The sequence below is a fragment of the Stegostoma tigrinum genome, chromosome 40 (assembly GCF_030684315.1).
Source record: "Stegostoma tigrinum isolate sSteTig4 chromosome 40, sSteTig4.hap1, whole genome shotgun sequence".
Taxonomy (NCBI): domain Eukaryota; kingdom Metazoa; phylum Chordata; class Chondrichthyes; order Orectolobiformes; family Stegostomatidae; genus Stegostoma; species Stegostoma tigrinum.
This window is the reverse complement of record NC_081393.1, coordinates 2,761,863-2,781,051: the sequence shown is the minus strand read 5'-3', so window position 1 is coordinate 2,781,051 and position 19,189 is coordinate 2,761,863. Positions and strand designations below refer to the sequence as shown.

General features: G+C 41.5%; 1 protein-coding gene across 2 annotated transcripts in view; it reads right to left on the bottom strand.

Annotated features, from left to right (window-relative positions):
• The window catches only part of LOC125448106 (GDNF family receptor alpha-2-like), a 297,306-nt gene that overhangs the window by 136,656 nt on the left and 141,461 nt on the right, over nucleotides 1-19,189 (bottom strand). For both annotated transcript variants that reach the window (XM_048523146.2, XM_048523145.2), the window contains exon 4: nucleotides 9,349-9,694. In XM_048523146.2, coding sequence (XP_048379103.1) covers nucleotides 9,349-9,694 — 346 coding nt within the window. The remainder of the gene's footprint in view (nucleotides 1-9,348; nucleotides 9,695-19,189) is intronic.

Below are 19,189 nucleotides of genomic sequence, written 5' to 3'. Positions count from 1 at the left end.
GCATGACAGGAATACATAAGCTGGTTCGTTTTTAATCCCCTCAGAGAATTATATTGAATTCACTTCTGGGTTAGAGGCTGAGACAAATCTTATTCAACATTTGATTTGACAAGTGAATGAAAGAAATGGCTGTGTGGAAAAAGACGAATGAACATGACTTGAATTCGTGAAATGTTGAGTAAATGCCAGAAAAGTTGAGCTCATAGTCATTCACTTATTGCAATTTCTATACACTTGCTGCTGTCAGAAAAGTGCATATCTCTTTAGTTGGCTCGATTTGAATTAAAAATGCCTAAGTTAGGTTCTTATGTTGCTCTGTTTGCAGCACATTTTCTGGTTTGCGCCACCAAAGCTAACCCAATGCTGTTCAGATTCCTGGCTACCCTAATTATTCATGATTCATGAAGGATTACTGATTTGAGTTGTGACTCAGGTAGGGGCAATAAAAGAAACCTTCATTTCCAGTTGAATGGTGGGTGAAAGGCAGGAACTGGAGGATGAGCTGAGAAGAAGTGAACACCATCCTAATTTGTATTACACTTGTTTGTCTCTGCAGTGCAAAAGAACAGATGTAATTTTGTGGCACAGCGTTTCATTTAAATATCAGAGTTGCCTGCAGGAAGGGTGTTTCTATGAATTGTGTTAATGGGAAATAGCACTACGTCCAATGAATGGAGGAAAGTCAGTTCAACCACACACTCTTCCACTGCTCCTTAAGTGGTGACTGTTTGCCAACTGCTTATTTCACCAACAGAACCAGGTTGGCAGGTAAGAGTTAATTTTCCTTATTGTGAAGCATCAATTGATTTTATCCTCATGCCAGAACGAGTACATTAAAGTTTAAGTGAGGTACTTTATGAAACGAATTTTAAGGTTTCATATTTTGAACTCTAGAAAAATCACAATTTTCGCAAGTTTTTGCATTTATTTAATCAAGTATAACAATATTGGAATTGGTTTCCGATGTTGATATCATACAAACGTTCATACACTCAACCTGAAAGTGGCTTAGAGTTTAAGATTTGCAGATAAGGAAGCAACGGTGCAGTGTTGTAAGAATGAATACAGACTTTCTGGGAGGCCTTGTGGAGACATTGAATCTTCAGTAGTGATGTTGTATTTATTTACAGGGTTAGCTGATTACTACTTTCATTTTGTTTATGAAAAAAAGAATTCACTCATTTGCACCCCTCGAACACTATCCAGTAATAAGAGTGCAGAATGAAACTGGATGATAGCAAATGGTTCAGTGTGAAGAAAAACTACATGGACACTTTCAGCAGTGAACATGGCTTGTTATCATCTTCTTTCAGGGGCTAAAAATTGTTCTGTGCCTTGCTGGTGCATGCATTGACTATTTGACTTGCTCCTCTTCCTAACTGTGTCTCAGACTTATCTCTTTTCTCACTAGCTCTTTGGGACTGTCCCCCCACCTTGCTAGTTTAAAGCCTTCCTCATAGCCCTCACCAATCTCCCTGCCAGGTTCCTTTCTAATTCGGGTGCAAACTGTCCTTCTTTTACCAGGTTGCTTCTACCCCAGGAGATATTCCCATGATCCAAAATATGGATCCCTGCCCCCTGAACCAGCTCCTTAGCCACATAACCATCTGCTCTAAACAATAAACATCAACATTCCATTTGCCTTTCCAATCACTTGCAACACCTGTACACTAAATATAAGCACAAATCCCTTTCTATCATTGAATCCGACAAACTCTGTATTTAAATATTTTGTCTTTTTCTGTTCTGCCTGATGAAAACAGACAAGTTCACATGACCCAAATTATGCTTGATCTGACAATTTTTTGTCCATTTGCTAAACATATCTGTACCCCCTTGTAAATTCTCTACCTCCTCTTACCCAACTTGCTGTCCTCCCTTACTTGGTGTTGTCAGTAAAATTAGCATTTATAAATTCATTCATCATTTTCTAAGGTTTTAGAGTAGATCTGTAGTTGGGTTGTGGGTGTTGAGGTTGGTTGGCTTGCCGAGCTGGTTTGTTGCTTTGCAGACGTTTTGTTACCGTGCTTAGTAACATCCTCAGTGCAGCTTCCGACAAAGCGTCAGTGTGTTTCCCTGCCTGGTTTTTAAACTCTGGAGTCCGTTGAGATGGATTGCCTCACTTCCAGTTTTTCTTCATAGTGGACTGTGTATGGGGTCGAGTTCAATGTGTTTATTAAAAGCATACTTCGTGGAGTGCCATGTTTCCAGCAATTCTCATGCCTGTCTCTGCCTAGCCTGTCCCAGGATCTCGGTGTTGTCCCAGTTGAAGTCGTGGTTCTCCTTGTCCATGTGGATTGAGATGAGTGAGTATTGGTCGTGTTTTTTGTAGCCAGTTGGTGTTCATATACTCTTGTTGTCAGTTTCCTTCCTGTTTGGTACTCTTGTTGTCAGTTTCCTTCCTGTTTGGTACTCTTGTTGTTAGTTTCTTTCCTGTTTGGTACTCTCGTTGTCAGTTTCCTTCCTGTTTGTTCAAACAGGAAGGAAACTGACAACAAGGGTACCAAACAGGAAAGAAACTGACAACAAGAGTACCAAACAGGAAGGAAACTGACAACAAGAGTACCAAACAGGAAGGAAACTGACAACAAGAGTATATGAACACCAACTGGCTACAAAAAAACACGACCAATACTCACTCATCTCAATCCACATGGACAAGGAGAACCACGACTTCAAATGGGACAACACCGAGATCCTGGGACAGGCTAGGCAGAGACAGGCATGAGAATTCCTGGAAGCTTGGCACTCCATGAAGCATGCTATTAATAAACACATTGAACTCGACAACATATACATTCCAGTACGAAGGAAAACCGGAAGTGAGGCAGTCCATCTTATTGAACTCCAGAGTTTAAAAACCAGTTGGGACAACACACCAATGCTTCACTGGAGGCTGTACTGAGGATGTTACCAAGCATGACAGCAAAGTGTCTGCAAAACAACAAACCAGCTCGGTGAGCAAACCAACCTTAACATTCATCATTTTTCCACCTTATCAAAATCATCGATATAGATTTTAAATATTTGAGATTCCAATAGTTACTCATGTAGCTATCCACTTGTTCCAGCCTACAAATGTGAAAAATCACCCATTTAACCCTTTCTGTTCATTAACCTATCTTTATAAAGCTAATGTTATTCCCGGCATCATGTGCTGTTATACCGTGCGTGTGGCACTTCATCAAATACTACCTAGAAATCCAAATGCACACATTGACAGAGAATGCTGGAGAAATTCAGCATGTCTGGCAACATCTGTGAAAAGAGAAACAAAGTTAACATTTCAAGTCTCATAGCTGTTCAGAATTTCAAGTTTCATTTGCACAGAAGAGTCATGAGTCTCCATAATCTCTCTCGATACCTTATTGGGTTTTTTTTTGGAAACGTTCCTTGAAAAGGCATGATCACTTTGTTTTTAAGGAAGGCGTTTAGTGGAAACCAAATGGTTTCAGGTAATTCCTTGCTCTGACTGGGTTTAATGGCTCTTTTCTTTGAATATTGTTTTGCAGAGAGGTGGCAGATTTTGATTCTCGGTTGAATCGAGTGTGAAACCTTGTTGTCTTCTTGAGGAGCAATTGGAAGATACCTTGATACTCTTTCTCGAACAAGCTATGTTTGACAAGACCCTATAGATAAATACCTTGTCTGCTGATTTGTCTCCACATTCCACAAAATAAGATTAACAGCCATTTGAACCTTCTACACCTTATCCTTTTCTATCCTTCAAGAACCAAATACTATTAGCCAAAAGTGTTTTTAACCAGTATGAATCTTTGGATTTTTTTTCCCTCTTTACCTGTTGTTTGTGTATGGGATCTGTGTAATTTAGAAAGGTAAACATTTATATTTTCATCCTCCAACTGTGGATGTTACCCATATCTGCCTGTTTGTGGAAATCTGTTTGGGAATAAATTAATTATTTTGTCTTTAAGAACAAACCTAGCTGATAGAACTTCTTATCCTAAGACTATTAAAGAAAAAAACATATGATTGATATCAGGAACTGGGTAAAAGCAATTTAATTCATGTTGTGATCTGCGGAGTTGTGAAAACAGAAAAAAAAAATGCTCTTCTCCTATCTTGGTTACAACATGTGAGTGAGAAGGTGAGAATTAGAGCAGCAGAGATGAAGAATTGAAGGGGATATATAAGAGGATGACAAAAAGTAGCAGGAAAGATCAGAATGGATGTTAATTTTCTGAGAAGAGAAAAACTAGGCAACAGATTGAAAACGAAGACGTAACTGGAATATCAACGCCAATGTACAGTTCATTAGCAAACAGATATAAGATGATGTTGGCAATGCTGTGGAGTCTGTGTGCAGACATACTAACATCTAGGAATTGTGTTGACAAGGCTTGTGATTACTGCACAATATCAGCCAGTTTGGAACACCGTTCCCCTATCTTTTTCAGGTATCAGATTTAGCTGAATTATCTAAACTGGGTCAAATCAATTTACGTGCTTTTAAACTTTCAATTTTAGCTCACTGACATCCATCTAAAGTTCAGAAGTTTTCCAAAAGAAACTTGCACGCATTAATGGATTCACTTCTTACAACTGTATAGCATGGGTTTGGATAGTAGTTTGAGATGAGGTAAAAAATACCTGTCTGAATTGTTTGACTTTGACTATGGTTGTGTCAGCATCATGATCAAACATACAAAATCACTTGATGGTTAAGAGTGTGATTAGCAATATGATACTAACCAATATACTCTATTTTTTCTGATGTTGATACATATTGGGTATAACACCAATGATAATGTCTCACTGTTCTTCAAAATAGCACTATGGCATCTGTCACATATGCCTGAGTGGGCGGGTGAGGCCTCAATTTATAGTATGATTCAAGAAATAGCATCTCAGCAGTGTACTAGGGTGTGAGCTTCCATTTTTATTTCCCAAGCCCTGGATTGGAATTGAACCTGGAACCTCTGGTTCAGATTTAAGAGTGATAGTGACTGAACCATGCTGAATATCTTCGCCCTCATTTGTTAATCAGCCAAAGTGCGTCAATTTGAATCAAACAGATAAAAGGGCACAAGAAGCACATCTGAGAGACTGAGAGAAAAGCAAGAATAAATGAGAAAGGGAGAAATAAGAAGTACATACCGGCAAGCAAGAAGTTGGTTTGAAGTGTGTCTACTTCAACGCCAGGAGCATCCGAAATAAGGTGGGTGAACTTGCAGCATGGGTTGGTACCTGGGACTTCGATGTTGTGGCCATTTCGGAGACATGGATAGAGCAGGGACAGGAACGGTTGTTGCAGATTCCGGGATTTAGATGTTTCAGTAAGAACAGAAAAGATGGTAAAAGAGGGGGAGGTGTGGTATTGTTGGTCAAGGACAGTTGCAGAAAGGATGTTTGGGGACTCGTCAACTGAGGTAGTATGGGCTGAAGGTAGAAACAGGAAAGGAGAGGTCACCCTGTTGGGAGTTTTCTATAGGCCTCTGAATAGTTCCAGATATGTAGAGGAAAGAATAGCAAAGATGATTCTTGATAGGAGTGAGAGAGACAGGGTAGTTGTCTTGGGGGACTTCAACTTTCCAAATATTTACTGGGAACACTGTAGTTTGAGTACTATAGATGGGTCAGTTTTTGTCAAGTGTGTGCAGGAGGGCTTCCTGACACAGTATGTCGACAGGCCAACAAGGGGCGAAGCCACATTAGATTGGATACTGGGTAATGAGCCCGGCCAGGTGTTAGATTTGGAAGGAGGTGAGCACTTTGGTGATAGCAATCACAATTCTGTTATGTTTACTTCAGTGATGGAAAGGAATAGGTGTATACCACTTGGCAAGAGTTATAGCTGGGGGAAAGGCAATTACGATGAGATTAGGCAAGATTGAGGGAGCAAAGGATGGGGAAGGAAACTGCAGGGGATGGGCACATTAGAAATGCGGAGCTTATTCAAGGAAAAGCTCCTGTGTGTCCCAGATAAGTATGTACCTGTCAGGCAGTGAGGAAGCTGTAGATTGTGGAAGCCGTGGTTTACGAAGGAAGTGGAATCTCTGGTCAAGAGGAAGAAGAAGGCTTATGTTAGGATGAGATGTGAAGGCTCAGTTAGGGCACTTGAGGGTTACAAGGTAGCCAGGAAAGAACTAAAGAGAGAGCTCAGAAGAGCCAGGAGGAGACATGAGAAGTTGTTGGCGGATAGGATCAGGGTAAACCCTAAGGCTTTCTATAGGTATTTAAGGGATAAAAGAATGACGAAAGTAAGATTAGGGCCAATCAAGGATAGTAGTGGGAAGTTGTGTGTGGAGTCAGAGGAAATAGGGGAAGCACAAAATGAATATTTTTCAACAGTATTCACTCTAGAAAACGTCAAAATTGTCGAAGAGAATACTGAGATATAGGCTACTAGACTAGGTGGGATTGAGGTTCACAAGGAAGAAGTATTAGAAATCCTACAGAGTTTGAAAATAGATAAGTCCCCTGGGCCGGATAGGATTTATCCTCGGATCCTCTGGGAAGCCAGGGAGGAGATTGCCAAGCCTGTGGCATTGATCTTTAACTCGTCATTGTCTACAGGAATAGTGCCAGATGACTGGAGGATAGCAAATGTGGTTCCCCTGTTCAAGAAGGGGAGTGGAGACAACCCTGGTAATTATAGACCAGTGAGCCTTACTTCAGTTGTTGGTAAAGTGTTGGAAAAGGTTATAAGAGATAGGATTTATAATCATCTAGAAAAGAATAATTTGATTAGGGATAGTCAGCACGGTTTTGTGAAGAGTACGTCGTGCCTCACAAACCTTATTGAGTTCTTTGAGAAGGTGACCAAACAGGTAGATGAGAGTAAACCGGTTGATGTGGTGTATATGGATTTCAGCATGGCGTTCGATAAGGTTCCCCACAGTAGGCTATTGTACAAAATGCGAAGGAATAGGATTGTTGGAGATATAGCAGTTTGGATCAGAAATTGGCTTGCTAAAAGAAGACAGAGGGTGGTAGTTGATGGGAAATGTTCATCCTGGAGACCAGTTACTAGTGGTGTACCGCAAGGGTCGGTGTTGGGTCCACTGCTGTTTGTCATTTTTATAAATGACCTGGATGAGGGCGTAGAAGGATGGGTTAGTAAATTTGAAGACGACACTAAGGTCGGTGGAGTTGTGGATAGTGATGAAGGATGCTGTAGGTTACAGAGAGACATAGATAAGCTGCAGAGCTGGGCTGAGAGGTGGCAAATGGAGTTTAATGCAGACAAGTGTGAGGTGATGCACTTTGGTAGGAGTAACTGGAATGCAAAGTACTGGGCTAATGGTAAGATTCTTGGTAGTGTAGATGAGCAGAGAGATCTTGGTGTCCATGTACACAGATCCTTGAAAGTTGCCACCCAAGTTGACAGGGCTGTTAAGAAGGCATACAGTGTTTTAGCTTTTATTAATAGAGGGACCGAGTTCTGGAACCAAGAGGTTATGCTGCAGCTGTACAAAACTCTGGTGCGGCTGCAGTTGGAGTATTGCATACAGTTGTGGTCACCGCATTTTAAGAAGGATGTGGAAGCTTTGGAAAGGGTGCAGAGGAGATTTACTGGGATTTTGCCTGGTATGGAGGGAAGGTCTTACGAGGAAAGGCTGAGGGACTTGAGGCTGTTTTCGTTAGAGAGAAGAAGGTTGAGAGGTGAGTTAATTGAGACATATAAGATAATCAGAGGGTTAGATAGGGTGGATAGGGAGAGCCTTTTTCCTTGGATGGTGACGGTGAGCACGAGGGGTCATAGCTTTAAATTGAGGGGTGAAAGACACAAGACAAATGTCAGAGGTAGTGTCTTTACTCAGAGAGTAGTAAGGGTATGGAACGCTTTGCCTGCAACAGTCGTAGATTCACCAACTTTAAGTACATTTAAGTCGTCATTGGACAAGCATATGGACGTACATGGAATAGTGTAGGTTAGATGGGCTTCAGATTGGTATGGCAGGTCGGCACAACATCGAGGGCTGAAGGGCCTGTACTATGCTGTAATGTTCTATGTTCTACGTTCTAAGTACCATGGTAGAGCTCAAGCAGAAACTTGGATAGAAAGTAAGTGGAAATTAAACACAATTATGAGGGAGAAAGAAATAAACGAGGTGAAGGAAGATGACAAATCTAAGTTCCTGCAAAGCTTTTCTCTCATGCAAAGAATTACCAAATTATTTCCAATATCTGAACTATCACTATTCAGAGAATTACTTACTTCGACTTCATCCACTTCACTGTGACCCATTATCCCATCAGACCACTGAATTGTTACGAATGGCTTAACAGAATGAGACACTTAAAGTTACCTTTATAACCTCCCATAATTTTTGTCATGCAAAGATATTTTAAGTGTGAAATAATCTTCCTTTTTTGAGCAGGTCAATCTGTCAACTGTTTGGTGTTGAACTTCAACAGCCAATCATTTTATATCAAAAAACACTGCTGTGTCCAATTTTTCATGATCTCTGCTCATTTCTTTCTTCAATGTAAAAAAAAATGTAATGCCAAAATGGAAATTCATGTAATCTATTATTTTTTGCATCTGCAGAGGGAGTGTAGCATGTTGTCAAAAGACCAGTCAATTATGAATTTTGTTTTGAAATACTGTTTAATTTACTTCTTATTTGTATGGGACTGTATCTCCATGATCCTTCTGAGTCTGAAGGGAATAAAGATCAGATATTTCCGTGTCATTTCAGATCTTCCTCTGGAGATTTAGAACTGCATTGCCAATTTCAGTGCAGTGCCTGATCTTGCTTATCAGCTTCAGGATACCTATACCTCACAGTCTGAGAACACAATTATGAGAAGCAAATTGCAATAACATGCATTTTTATTGTGTTTCTCGTCTCAGCTGTGCACCTCATCCATTGGCCTGTTCATGCTCAGTTAACCTACAGAGGGGGTATCTAAGTCTATCCAAGGTCCATTTCAGAACTAATCAAAGTCAGAGTACCTGTTTGGCATATTATCATTCAGTTGAGAAAGTGCTTTGCTTTACTTAAGTGATTGCACAGTTTAATCGGGCCACTAATTATGGTTTAGAATATCTTTAAAGGTTAACATTTGTATCAGGTTGTACTTGGATCACGTGATGGCAGCTCTATTGGCTCACTGCAGTTGGCATAAATGCAGAAAGAAATCAAAGTGCAATGTAATAAGCAGGAAAAGGATAGACTAAGCACTGAGAGTAGGGAAGGAGAGGCGCTTTAAGTCAAAACTTTGACCTCGAACAAGAGGGTTACTGAGATGGTATTTGAATACTTCCTTTGCTACTGTCACCAAACAGCAATGTGAGACACTTGATGCCAATACAATGTGATATTATATCACATGGTCCTGTGACCTAGCTTGAACAACTGTGCAGATTGTTGGTCTTACCTACACACGTGGTCCGTCTTGCAGGTCTGATGCAGTGCCAAGCAGTTTAGCTTCTCCTTGTCTTCATATGAGCAGGTGGGTACAATGGTTTGGCGGCGCCTCTCGGCACAGGCTGGGTCATTACAGGAGCAGAAGAGCAATCGATAGCTGTACTCCGCAGGCACACGGTCGAAAAACTGCCTCAATGACTTGTGGCATTTTCGGCGACTGCAAGTATCAGAGGTGGAAGTGCGCTTGACACAAGTGGAGATGTACATAGAGCGGTACCTTTTACAGGTGTCGTTCAGGTTGCAAGCCTTGGCTGCATCCAAACATTGGTTTCCTCGAGCTCCAGTGGGTTCCAACCCTATGAACACAATGTTAGAGAGGGAAGGAAAAATATAACTGTGATTTAATCAGGGGTTTCTGCTGGGATCAAAACAGACCCAAGTAGCAGGTTAGACATATGCAATTGAACATGTGACACTGCAAAAGAAAATTTATCACACTGTCCCTCTTCTTGTGCTACCCAAGATGTATCAATAAGATTGAAAATCTCAAATTTGGATGCCAGGATGCCAAGTGCTGAATGACTTGATGACAATAAAATTTAAATTAGTTGGTATGTCTAAACTTCTGTCAGGGAGCTACAAGGTCCTGAAGGCTAAAATAGCTTGATGCTCTTTACCTTTACCTAGATTGCCCTGACCTAAATCTTTCACAGTACTTACAGCACAGAAACAAGCCGTTTCACTCAACCATTTCTTGTCGGCATTTGTACTCCACTCAAATCTCCTCCCATTCTTCCTCCCATAGCTCTGTGTCCTTATATTCCTTTCTCCATCATGTGCTTACGTAACATCATGTTTAATGCATTGGCACTGTTCATTTCAGCCACTCTCTGTGATAATTCCACATTCTCAGCACCTACTGAGTCAAGTTGTTTTTCCTGAATTCTCTGTTGTATTTATTCTCGTTATGTATTCTGGTGGCCTCTAGTATTCCGCTTGCCCACAACTGAAAACTTTATCTCTATTGAAATGTGGTCAAAACCTGGCATCATTTTTTGAGATCTTCATTTCATCACCACTCAGCCATCATATTTTAACAGAAATGAGACCCAGCCTATGCAACTCTCATTTATCTCCCACTTTTGGAGTCCTTCCTCTTAACCTTTGTTCGTCTTCTCAAGCCCCTCTCTATCTTTATTCTACGTGTGGTTTAACCAAGACTCAGTGCAAGCTTGGCATGACTTCTCCATTTTTAAAATTAATTCATTGAGAAATAATTGCTTTGAATGTTGTGGATTTGAAGCTTTGAAAAGGACCCTTCCTTGCTATTGTCTTGCTTGTGAAGAGATGACATCATAATCAAAATACCACAATCTGTCAGTGTTCCCATTTGAGATACCTGGAAATTAAATCTGCAGGGACAGGGACTTGACGGCAGTTTGAGTGCAAAGGCAAAATTCCATGTTTGCTGCAGTAACCATTTTCTCAAGAGCAATAATTGCTGGCCAGGCAGCAACACCCACATCTGACAGGTGAATAAAACGTATCAAAGTGCATGACCAGGAGCTATGCCTTGTTTATTCGGCCCTCCAGCTATTCTACCCATTGAATCAAATCATGGCAGATCTCGATATCAAACCCATTTTCCTGTCTTAGTTCCAGATCTCTCAATATCCCTATTGAACGAAAATCGATCAGGGTAACTCTCACATTTGCCTGACGTGTGCATAGCTTCCTGGGGGATCAGGGGTTCCAGCTTTTCACTGTGTTTTGTCTTGCTTCTTGATATCACTTCTGAATGGCTTGGCTCTAGTTTTAAAATTATGCCCTATAATACTGTGTGCCACAACAACAGAAGTAGAATCACGATCTGTTCTAGTAAATTTTTCTATCATTTGTAACATCTCTGTAAATTTCCCCTCAGTCTTAAGTATAAGACAATAAAACCATGTTTCTGCATTGCTGACCTCATAATTTAATCCTTCACTGGTCCATTATCACTTTGATTGCATATGTATAAAGAATGAAATACACTTGATAGTTCTCAAAGCCAGTGGGTCTTTCATGCTGAGTTACACCTGGGCATGGGATACCGACACCAGATTCCAATGTTGTGCTCACTGCTGGATCTCCTGGCACATGACCTGATGGTTTATGACATGTGGGAATTTTGGGAGATATGGCAGAAGATCCACACACACAGTGTGAAACTTGCCAGATTTTTTTCTTTTGTTGAACAGTCCTTCATCACTGAATAGAAACAAAGGCCAAATTTGACAAATCTCTCAAACTCAGAGACATGTCATTTCCTTGGACAGGCCTCTGTTTATAATCCTGAAAGCAGTGGGAGAGAGGACATCCACGCACTCAAGAATCTGGTTGAATTTGTCCTGAATCATCATCTGAACAATTCCATTAGCTATGCTGTTACTATTGACAATTGCACTTACAAAGAAATCAGATCTTCAGTTAAAATAAAATCTTCGGAGTCAGTTGTTAGTTGAACAGGGCCATGCCCTGACCCTCCTTCCCAAACTCAGATAGCATTTGTAAACGTACAAATGCTGGAAATCTACGGGTGTTATGGACCTGACCAAACCCCCTCAACATACATTGAAATAGCCTAGATCTGAACTTTTATTCAGAGGTGAGTAGATGGCGCTGTGTTCCAGATATGATTTGATTGGTCAAACTACTAGACTGAGCCAAACACATTTTATGCTTACACCTCAGTTCATATACAAACAAAAATAAAGAAGAATTGGCATAACTTTAACTCTTTCAAAATACTTAACAAAATAGTATTTTATTTAACCACAACTCATCACCTGTTCCAAGATAGCAGCATCCCATAAACACACTCTTGCCAAAGGCAAATTCAGGAAAATAGATTTCCTTCATATGCTATCCCCAGTCCAGGAGAAGGAACACCGATGGAATGAATCTAGCAGATAAGGGAGAAGTCGAGCTTTTGCAGTACATGAGAGAGAGCTATATCTAGCAGCCTCAGCTCCAAAACCCCAACTTTAACAACTGAAAGCAAAACTAAAATCTGAGCCTGGCTGCAACCACTCACGCTTTTGTCGAATTTTCAAAAAAGCCTGAAGATTTTTTATTGCTTTTCCTGGAACAGAAACCTTGGCACCAGATTTGCAACACCCCCCTTTTAGAGAACAAAGACGGACAAATCCCTCTTAAAGGCACATAACATTCAGGGAAAATAAGCAGAAAACTCCAAAAATACACAGCATCTGACCAATAAAGCTGGGACATTATTGTGGTTGTCACTCTCCTAGCAGACGCTGCATGGCCCGAATGGTTTCCTGCAGTGTTGTAAATGACCAAGTGAGTCTTCGAGTTGCTGTGAATTAACTTTGTAAATACTGGAACCCTTTGCAGGAGACTTATTTGATTCCAAGTGAGCTGACCTCAGCTATGGGATAGGTGGAGATTTGTAACTGGCCTTGTGGCTGAGGAGAAGGACTGAAGAGCAAGGGGAGGAAGGAGCCAGGATTCTCCATCTGATTGAACACTCCTGTTGGAATTGCACGTGCTGAGTTCAGGAACTCTACCAGCCATATTTGAATTCCTCTTGTCATGATTTGAATTGTTTGCTGGCATTGAGATTGATAGTGATGAAGAAGGAACAGATTGCTTCACATCAATTAATAACTTTTGCAAGTACACTAGCTGTTGTGACAGAGGTGACCAGTTTCTGCACATAAAGTGAGATGGATGATCAATTATGTTAGTTGTTGTGACCTGTGGCTTGGACCAGTGCTCATGGTTATTGGTTGTATCGACTCCAAGACTCCTTGCTCTTTATGAATAGAGGAGGCAATGGCCTAGTGGTATTATCTGTAGACTATTAATACAGAAATTCAGCTAATGTTCTGGGGATCTGGTTTTAAATAGCACCATGGCAGGTGGTTGAATTTGAATTCAATAAAAGATAGAATCTGGAATTGAGAGTCTGACGAAGACCATGAAACCGTTGTCGATTGTCAGGAGAAACCCATATGCTTTACGAATATCTTTTAGGAAAGGAAATCTGTGATCCTTACCTGTTCTGGTGTGCATGTGACTCCAAACCTACAGCATGTGGTTGATTCTTAACTTTCTGGACATTTAGGGATAGGCAATAAATGCAGACTGAACCACTGATGCCGTTATCCAATGAATGAATTTTTAAAAAAAGGACGACTGCATCATTTGCACACGGTGGAACATCTCCTTCAAAAGATGACAGGTCGGCACAACATCGAGGGCCGAAGGGCCTGTACTGCCTGTACTGTGCTGTTATGTTCTATGTTCTATGGTACCACAAATTATGGTGCATTCCTTCAGTTAGTCACTACACCCTGCACTGCGCACTCATGGCCATGGAATTAAACTTGCAAACGGTCCAGAATCTAAGACAGGTATGTGCCTTGAACCCAGGCAGAACATCCACGTGATGGTAAGATTTTTTCCCTCAATAAGCATTTAAATTGGAGTTTCACTCAGTAGGTTTGTCGGGTCAGCTACTTGAACTCATATGGTAGTCACAGTTCAACAGTAACAGAAGCCTAGGCATCAAGCACCTCAAGTCTGGGCAACTCTGAGGCACTGTCAGCCATCATCAGCAACAGAATCATACTAATACAAAATCTGCAACCTCATGGCCTGGCATAAACCACACACTACCGTTCCCAAGAAGTTAGGCGATCAACCCTGTTGAAATCTTCAATGTTAGTGAGAAAGATGTACTAGGAATTTTGAGGAACTTGAAGATAGTTAAGTCCCCCGGGCCTGATAGGATTTATCCAAGGATGTAGATGTGAGTTTACTCGCTGAGCTGGAAGGTTAGTTTTCGGACGTTTCGTCACCATTCTAGGTAACATCATCAGTGAGCCTCCGACGAAGCGCTGGTGTTATGTCCCGCTTTCTATTTATCTGGTTAGGTTTCCTTGGGTTGGTGATGTCATTTCCTGCGTTGGTGATGTCATTTCCTGTTCTTTTTCTCAGGGGATGGTAGATTGGCTCCAAATCAATGTGTTTGTTGATGGAGTTCCGGTAGGATTCCTAGAAGCATGGCATTCCAACCGGAACTCCATCAACAAACACATTGATTTGGAGCCAATCTACCATCCCCTGAGAAAAAGAACAGGAAATGACATCACCAACCCAAGGAAACCTAACCAGATAAATAGAAAGCGGGACATAACACCAGCGTTTCGTCGGAGGCTCACTGATGATGTTACCTAAATGGTGACGAAACGCCCGAAAACTAACCTTCCAGCTCAGCGAGCAAACTCACATCCAGAATCTCTACCTGAGCTACAAATCTTCTCAAAACTCCCTATCCAAGGATGTTATGGGAAGCGAGGGAAGAGATCGCAGGGCCTTTGGCGATGATCTTTTCATCCTCACTCTCACAGGTATAGTGCCGGAAGATTGGAGAGAGGCAAACGTCATTCCCTTGTTCAAAAAAGGGAACGAGGATAACCCTGCAAATTACAACTCAGTTAGTCTTACATTAGTGGTGGGAAAATTACTGGAAAGGGCTCTGAGAGAGCAGATTTATGATCACTTGGATAGACACAGTTTGATTTATGACAGTCAGCATGGATTTGTGAGGGGTAGATCATTCTTCACAAACCTTATTGAATTCTTTGAAGAGGTGACCAAACAGGTGGATGAAGGTAGAGCAGTGGATGTGGTATACATGCATTTAAGAAAGGTGTTTGATAAGGTTCCCCATGGTAGGCTCATGCGGAATTTAAGGAGGCATGGGATAGGGGGAAATGAGGCAGATTGGATTCAGAATTGGCTGACCCTTAGAAGTCAAAGGGTGGTAGTGGACAGAAAATATTCAACATGGTGCCCAGTTACGAGTGGTGTACCACAAGGACCTGTGTTGAGTCCTCTTCTATTTGTGATTTTTGTAAATGATTTGGATGTAGAAGTGGAAGGGTGGATTAGTAAGTTCACGGACAATACAAAGGTGGGCCAAGTTGCGGATAGTGCAGAGGGCTGTTCTTGGTTACAAAGGGACATTGAGAGGTTGCAGAGCTGGGCTGAGAAGTGGCAGATGGAGTTTAACCCTGAAAAATGTGAGGTGATTCATTTTGGAAGGACAAACATGAAAGCAGAATACAAGGTTAATGGAAAAATACTTGGCAATGTGGGGGAGTAGGGGGATCTTGAGGCTCATGTCCACAGTTCTCTGAAAGCTGCCACCTGTGCAGATAGAGATGTTAAGAAGGCGTATTATATGTTAGCTTTCATTAATGGAGGTATTGAATTCAAGAGCCGTGAAATTATGCTCCAGCTATACAGAAACCTGGTTTGGCCACATCTGGGGTATTGTGTCCAGTCCTGGTTGCTCCATTACAGGAAAGATGTGGAAGCATTGGCAAAGGTGTAGAGGATATTTACCAGGATGTTGCTTGGAATGGAGGGATGGTCTTACGAGGAAAGGTTGAGAGAGCTTGGGCTTTTCTCTTTAGAATGGCGAAGGATGACAGGTGACTTGACAGAGATGTACAAAATGATCAGAGATATAGATAGAGTGGACAGCCTGAGACATTTTTCTAGGGTGGAGGTAGCCATTACGAGGGGCATAGTTTTAAAGTGAGTGGAGGTAGATATAGGGGAGACGTCAGAGGAAGGTTCTTTACTCAGAGAGCGGTTGGGGCGTGGAAGGCATTGACGAAGAGGGTCGTGGAGTCGGCCTCATTTGGGGCATTTAAGTGGCTATTAGATAGGCATACAGATGATAGTGAAAGGGTGGGGTGGAGGTTAGATAGACCTTAAGATTAGGGTAAAAGTTTGGCACAACATCGTGGGCCAAAGGGCCAGTACTGTTCTGTACTGTTCTATGTTCTATGAAATGAAGAGTTGAGGAGTGGACGCCAGGAACAGCACTAAGCATACCTAAAAGTGAGGTGTTGGCTTGGTGAAGTTATAAACAGGGCTTCTTACGCGTCAAACAGTATAAGCAGCAAGTGATGGATACAGTTTGGTAACCCCACAATCTGAAGATCGGATCTAAGCTCTGCAGTCCAGCCACATCCAGGCGTGAATGGCGGTGAACAATTAAGTGACCCACTGAAGGAGGTAGCTCCACAAATATCCCCATCCTCAATGAAGGGAGAGCCCAGAATATCAGTGCAAAAGATAAAGCTGAAACGTTTACAACAATCTTCGAAATACGACTGAAGACCTTTGCTCCAGAACCAGTCGTACCACTAGCCAAGCTGTTTGAGTACATCTGCAATACTGTTATCTATCCAACAGTCTGGAAAATTGCCCAGGTATATCGTAGACACAAAATAGGATAAATCCAACTCAGTCAATTACCATTTGAGCAGTCTTCTCTTGAATATCAATCAGGAGATGGAAGGGGTCACTGACAGTGCTATCAAGCAATGCTTGCTGAGCAATAACCTGCTCATTAATACTTATTTTGAGTTCTGCCAGGGCCATTCAGCTCCTGACCTCATTGTAACCTTGGTTCAAACATGGACAAATGATCTGAATTCCGCTGGTGAGGCCCTTGTTGTCAAAGTCATTTTTGATTGAGTGTGGCATCAAGGAGTCCAAGTATAGCTAGAATCATTGGGAATTGGGGCAGACCCTCCAAACACTGCATTCATACCTGACATGTAGGAAGATGGTTGTGGTTGTTGGACGTCAGCCATCTCAGCTCAAGGACATCTCTGCAGGAGTTCATCAGGATAGTGTCTGAGGTTCAATCATCTTTTTCTGCTTCAGCAATCACATACCCTCCATCTGAAGATCAGAAGTGGGGATGTTCACTGATGATAGCACAATGTCCAGCAATGTTTTCAACTCCTCAGATGGTAAGATAGTCCACTTTCAAATGCTACAAGACCAGGACACTAAATCTCCATGACTAACATCCTGGGGATTATCATTGACCAGAAACTAATCTGGACTCATCAAGTAAATTTAGAGGCTCCAAGAACAGATCAGAAGCTAGGACTCCTGCAGCAAATAACTCAGCTGAGCCTGTCCACCAGTGACAAGGCAACGAGTGTAATTGAATACTGCCCACTTGCCTGGATGGGTGCGGCTCCAACAACACTCACGATGCTTGACACCATCCGGGACAAAGCAGCCCACTTGATTGACACCACATCCATATACATTCAGTCACTCCACCACCGAAGAAGCAGTCTGTTCTATCTGCAAGATATACTGCAGAAGTTCAAGGGCTGTAGATACCATAGAAACACCACCTGCAGGCTCCAATAGAAACCACACACTATCCTGACTTTGAAATCCACTTCTTTCACTATCATTGGGTCAAAATCCTGGAATTCCCTCCCAGATGGTATTGTGGGTCTACATACAGAACATGGATTGCAGCAGTTCAAGAAGTCAGTTCACGACCACCTTCTCAAGGGCTTCCAATCTTCGCAATAAATACTGGCCAACCCATGTCCCATGAATGAATTTTTAAAAAGCCAATGTTGTATTCAATAACTTAATTTCCTCAATTCATTCAAGTGGTAGACAGGAAACATTCTCTGTATCCCTACCCCAGAATTTTTTTGTTTTTCATTCACGGGATGAGGGTGACACTAGCCAGGCAGCATTTATTGTGCAGAGGTCAGTTTCGAGTCACCCACATTTCTGTGGGTCTGGAATCACATGTAGGCCAGACCAGGTAAGAATGGCAGTTTCCTTCCCAAAGGGACATGTGTGAACCAGATGGGTTTTTCCTGATGATCAACAATAGATTCGTGGTCATTATTAGATTCTTAATTCTAGATATTTATTGAATTCACATTCGACTATCTGCCACAGCAGGATTTGAATCTGGGTCGACAGTACGTTATCTGGGTCTCTGGATTAACAATAATACCACTCAGCCATCGCCTCTCCGGGTAACTAGTTCAGGTTTCTGTTCAGTGACCAGAATATGTCATGTCCTAATTTGCTTCAGTCCAAAATGAAACAACACACTCCCATCACTAATTGAACAGTCTTTCACTGTCTCCTTATTTCAAACTTTCAAAATTTTCAAGAACTGGAACAAGGCACAATCTGATTTTTTTGCTACTTCATTTGTGGCTCAATTGGCAGCACTCTGAGTCCCACGTTTCATGTTCAAGATTCACTTGAAGTCTTGAGCATAATCATCAGGACTGACATCCAGGGACAGTATTGAGGAGATGGTCTACTTTCAGAGGTGCCATCTTTATGGTGGGACATGAATCTGTTCCCTTTCTGGTATTATATACAACCTATTGTATGAGACTGTTTTGAAGAAAAGCGGGAGACTTAGCTCTGATGCCCTGGTCAATATTTATTCATCTCACACATCAAAAACTAATCATGTGGTCATTATGTTGCATTTGTGAGAACATGATGTGGGGAAAATGGCTGAAACATGACAGAAATGATTTATTTCAAAGTTACTTGATTGACTGTAAAGAACTTTGCAATGTCCAATGATCATGAATGGTACAATGAGAATATCAGTCTTCTTGTTCATTTCACATCACTTATGCAGCGAAGATTAACACAGATGATCATTGCACACATAACAACAGATGTTTTCAGAATTGTAATAATGTTGCAATTCCTGGGTTCATATTAAAATACCACAGCTGCATGACTTCATTTGAAGAGTTACTAGACATAACAATTAAGCTAAACTGACCCACTTTCAGGTTCTGAAGCATCCTAACCTGTTACAGTCATTCTGAAGTGTAGAGATTGATCAATGTTGATGTATAGGCTTGACCTTTGCAATCAAGCATTGGTTGGGCAGAAACAGGCTGTCTTCATCTGTCAGGTTGTTGCTCCTGGCCTCTTTGGTATCTCAATTTGAATAA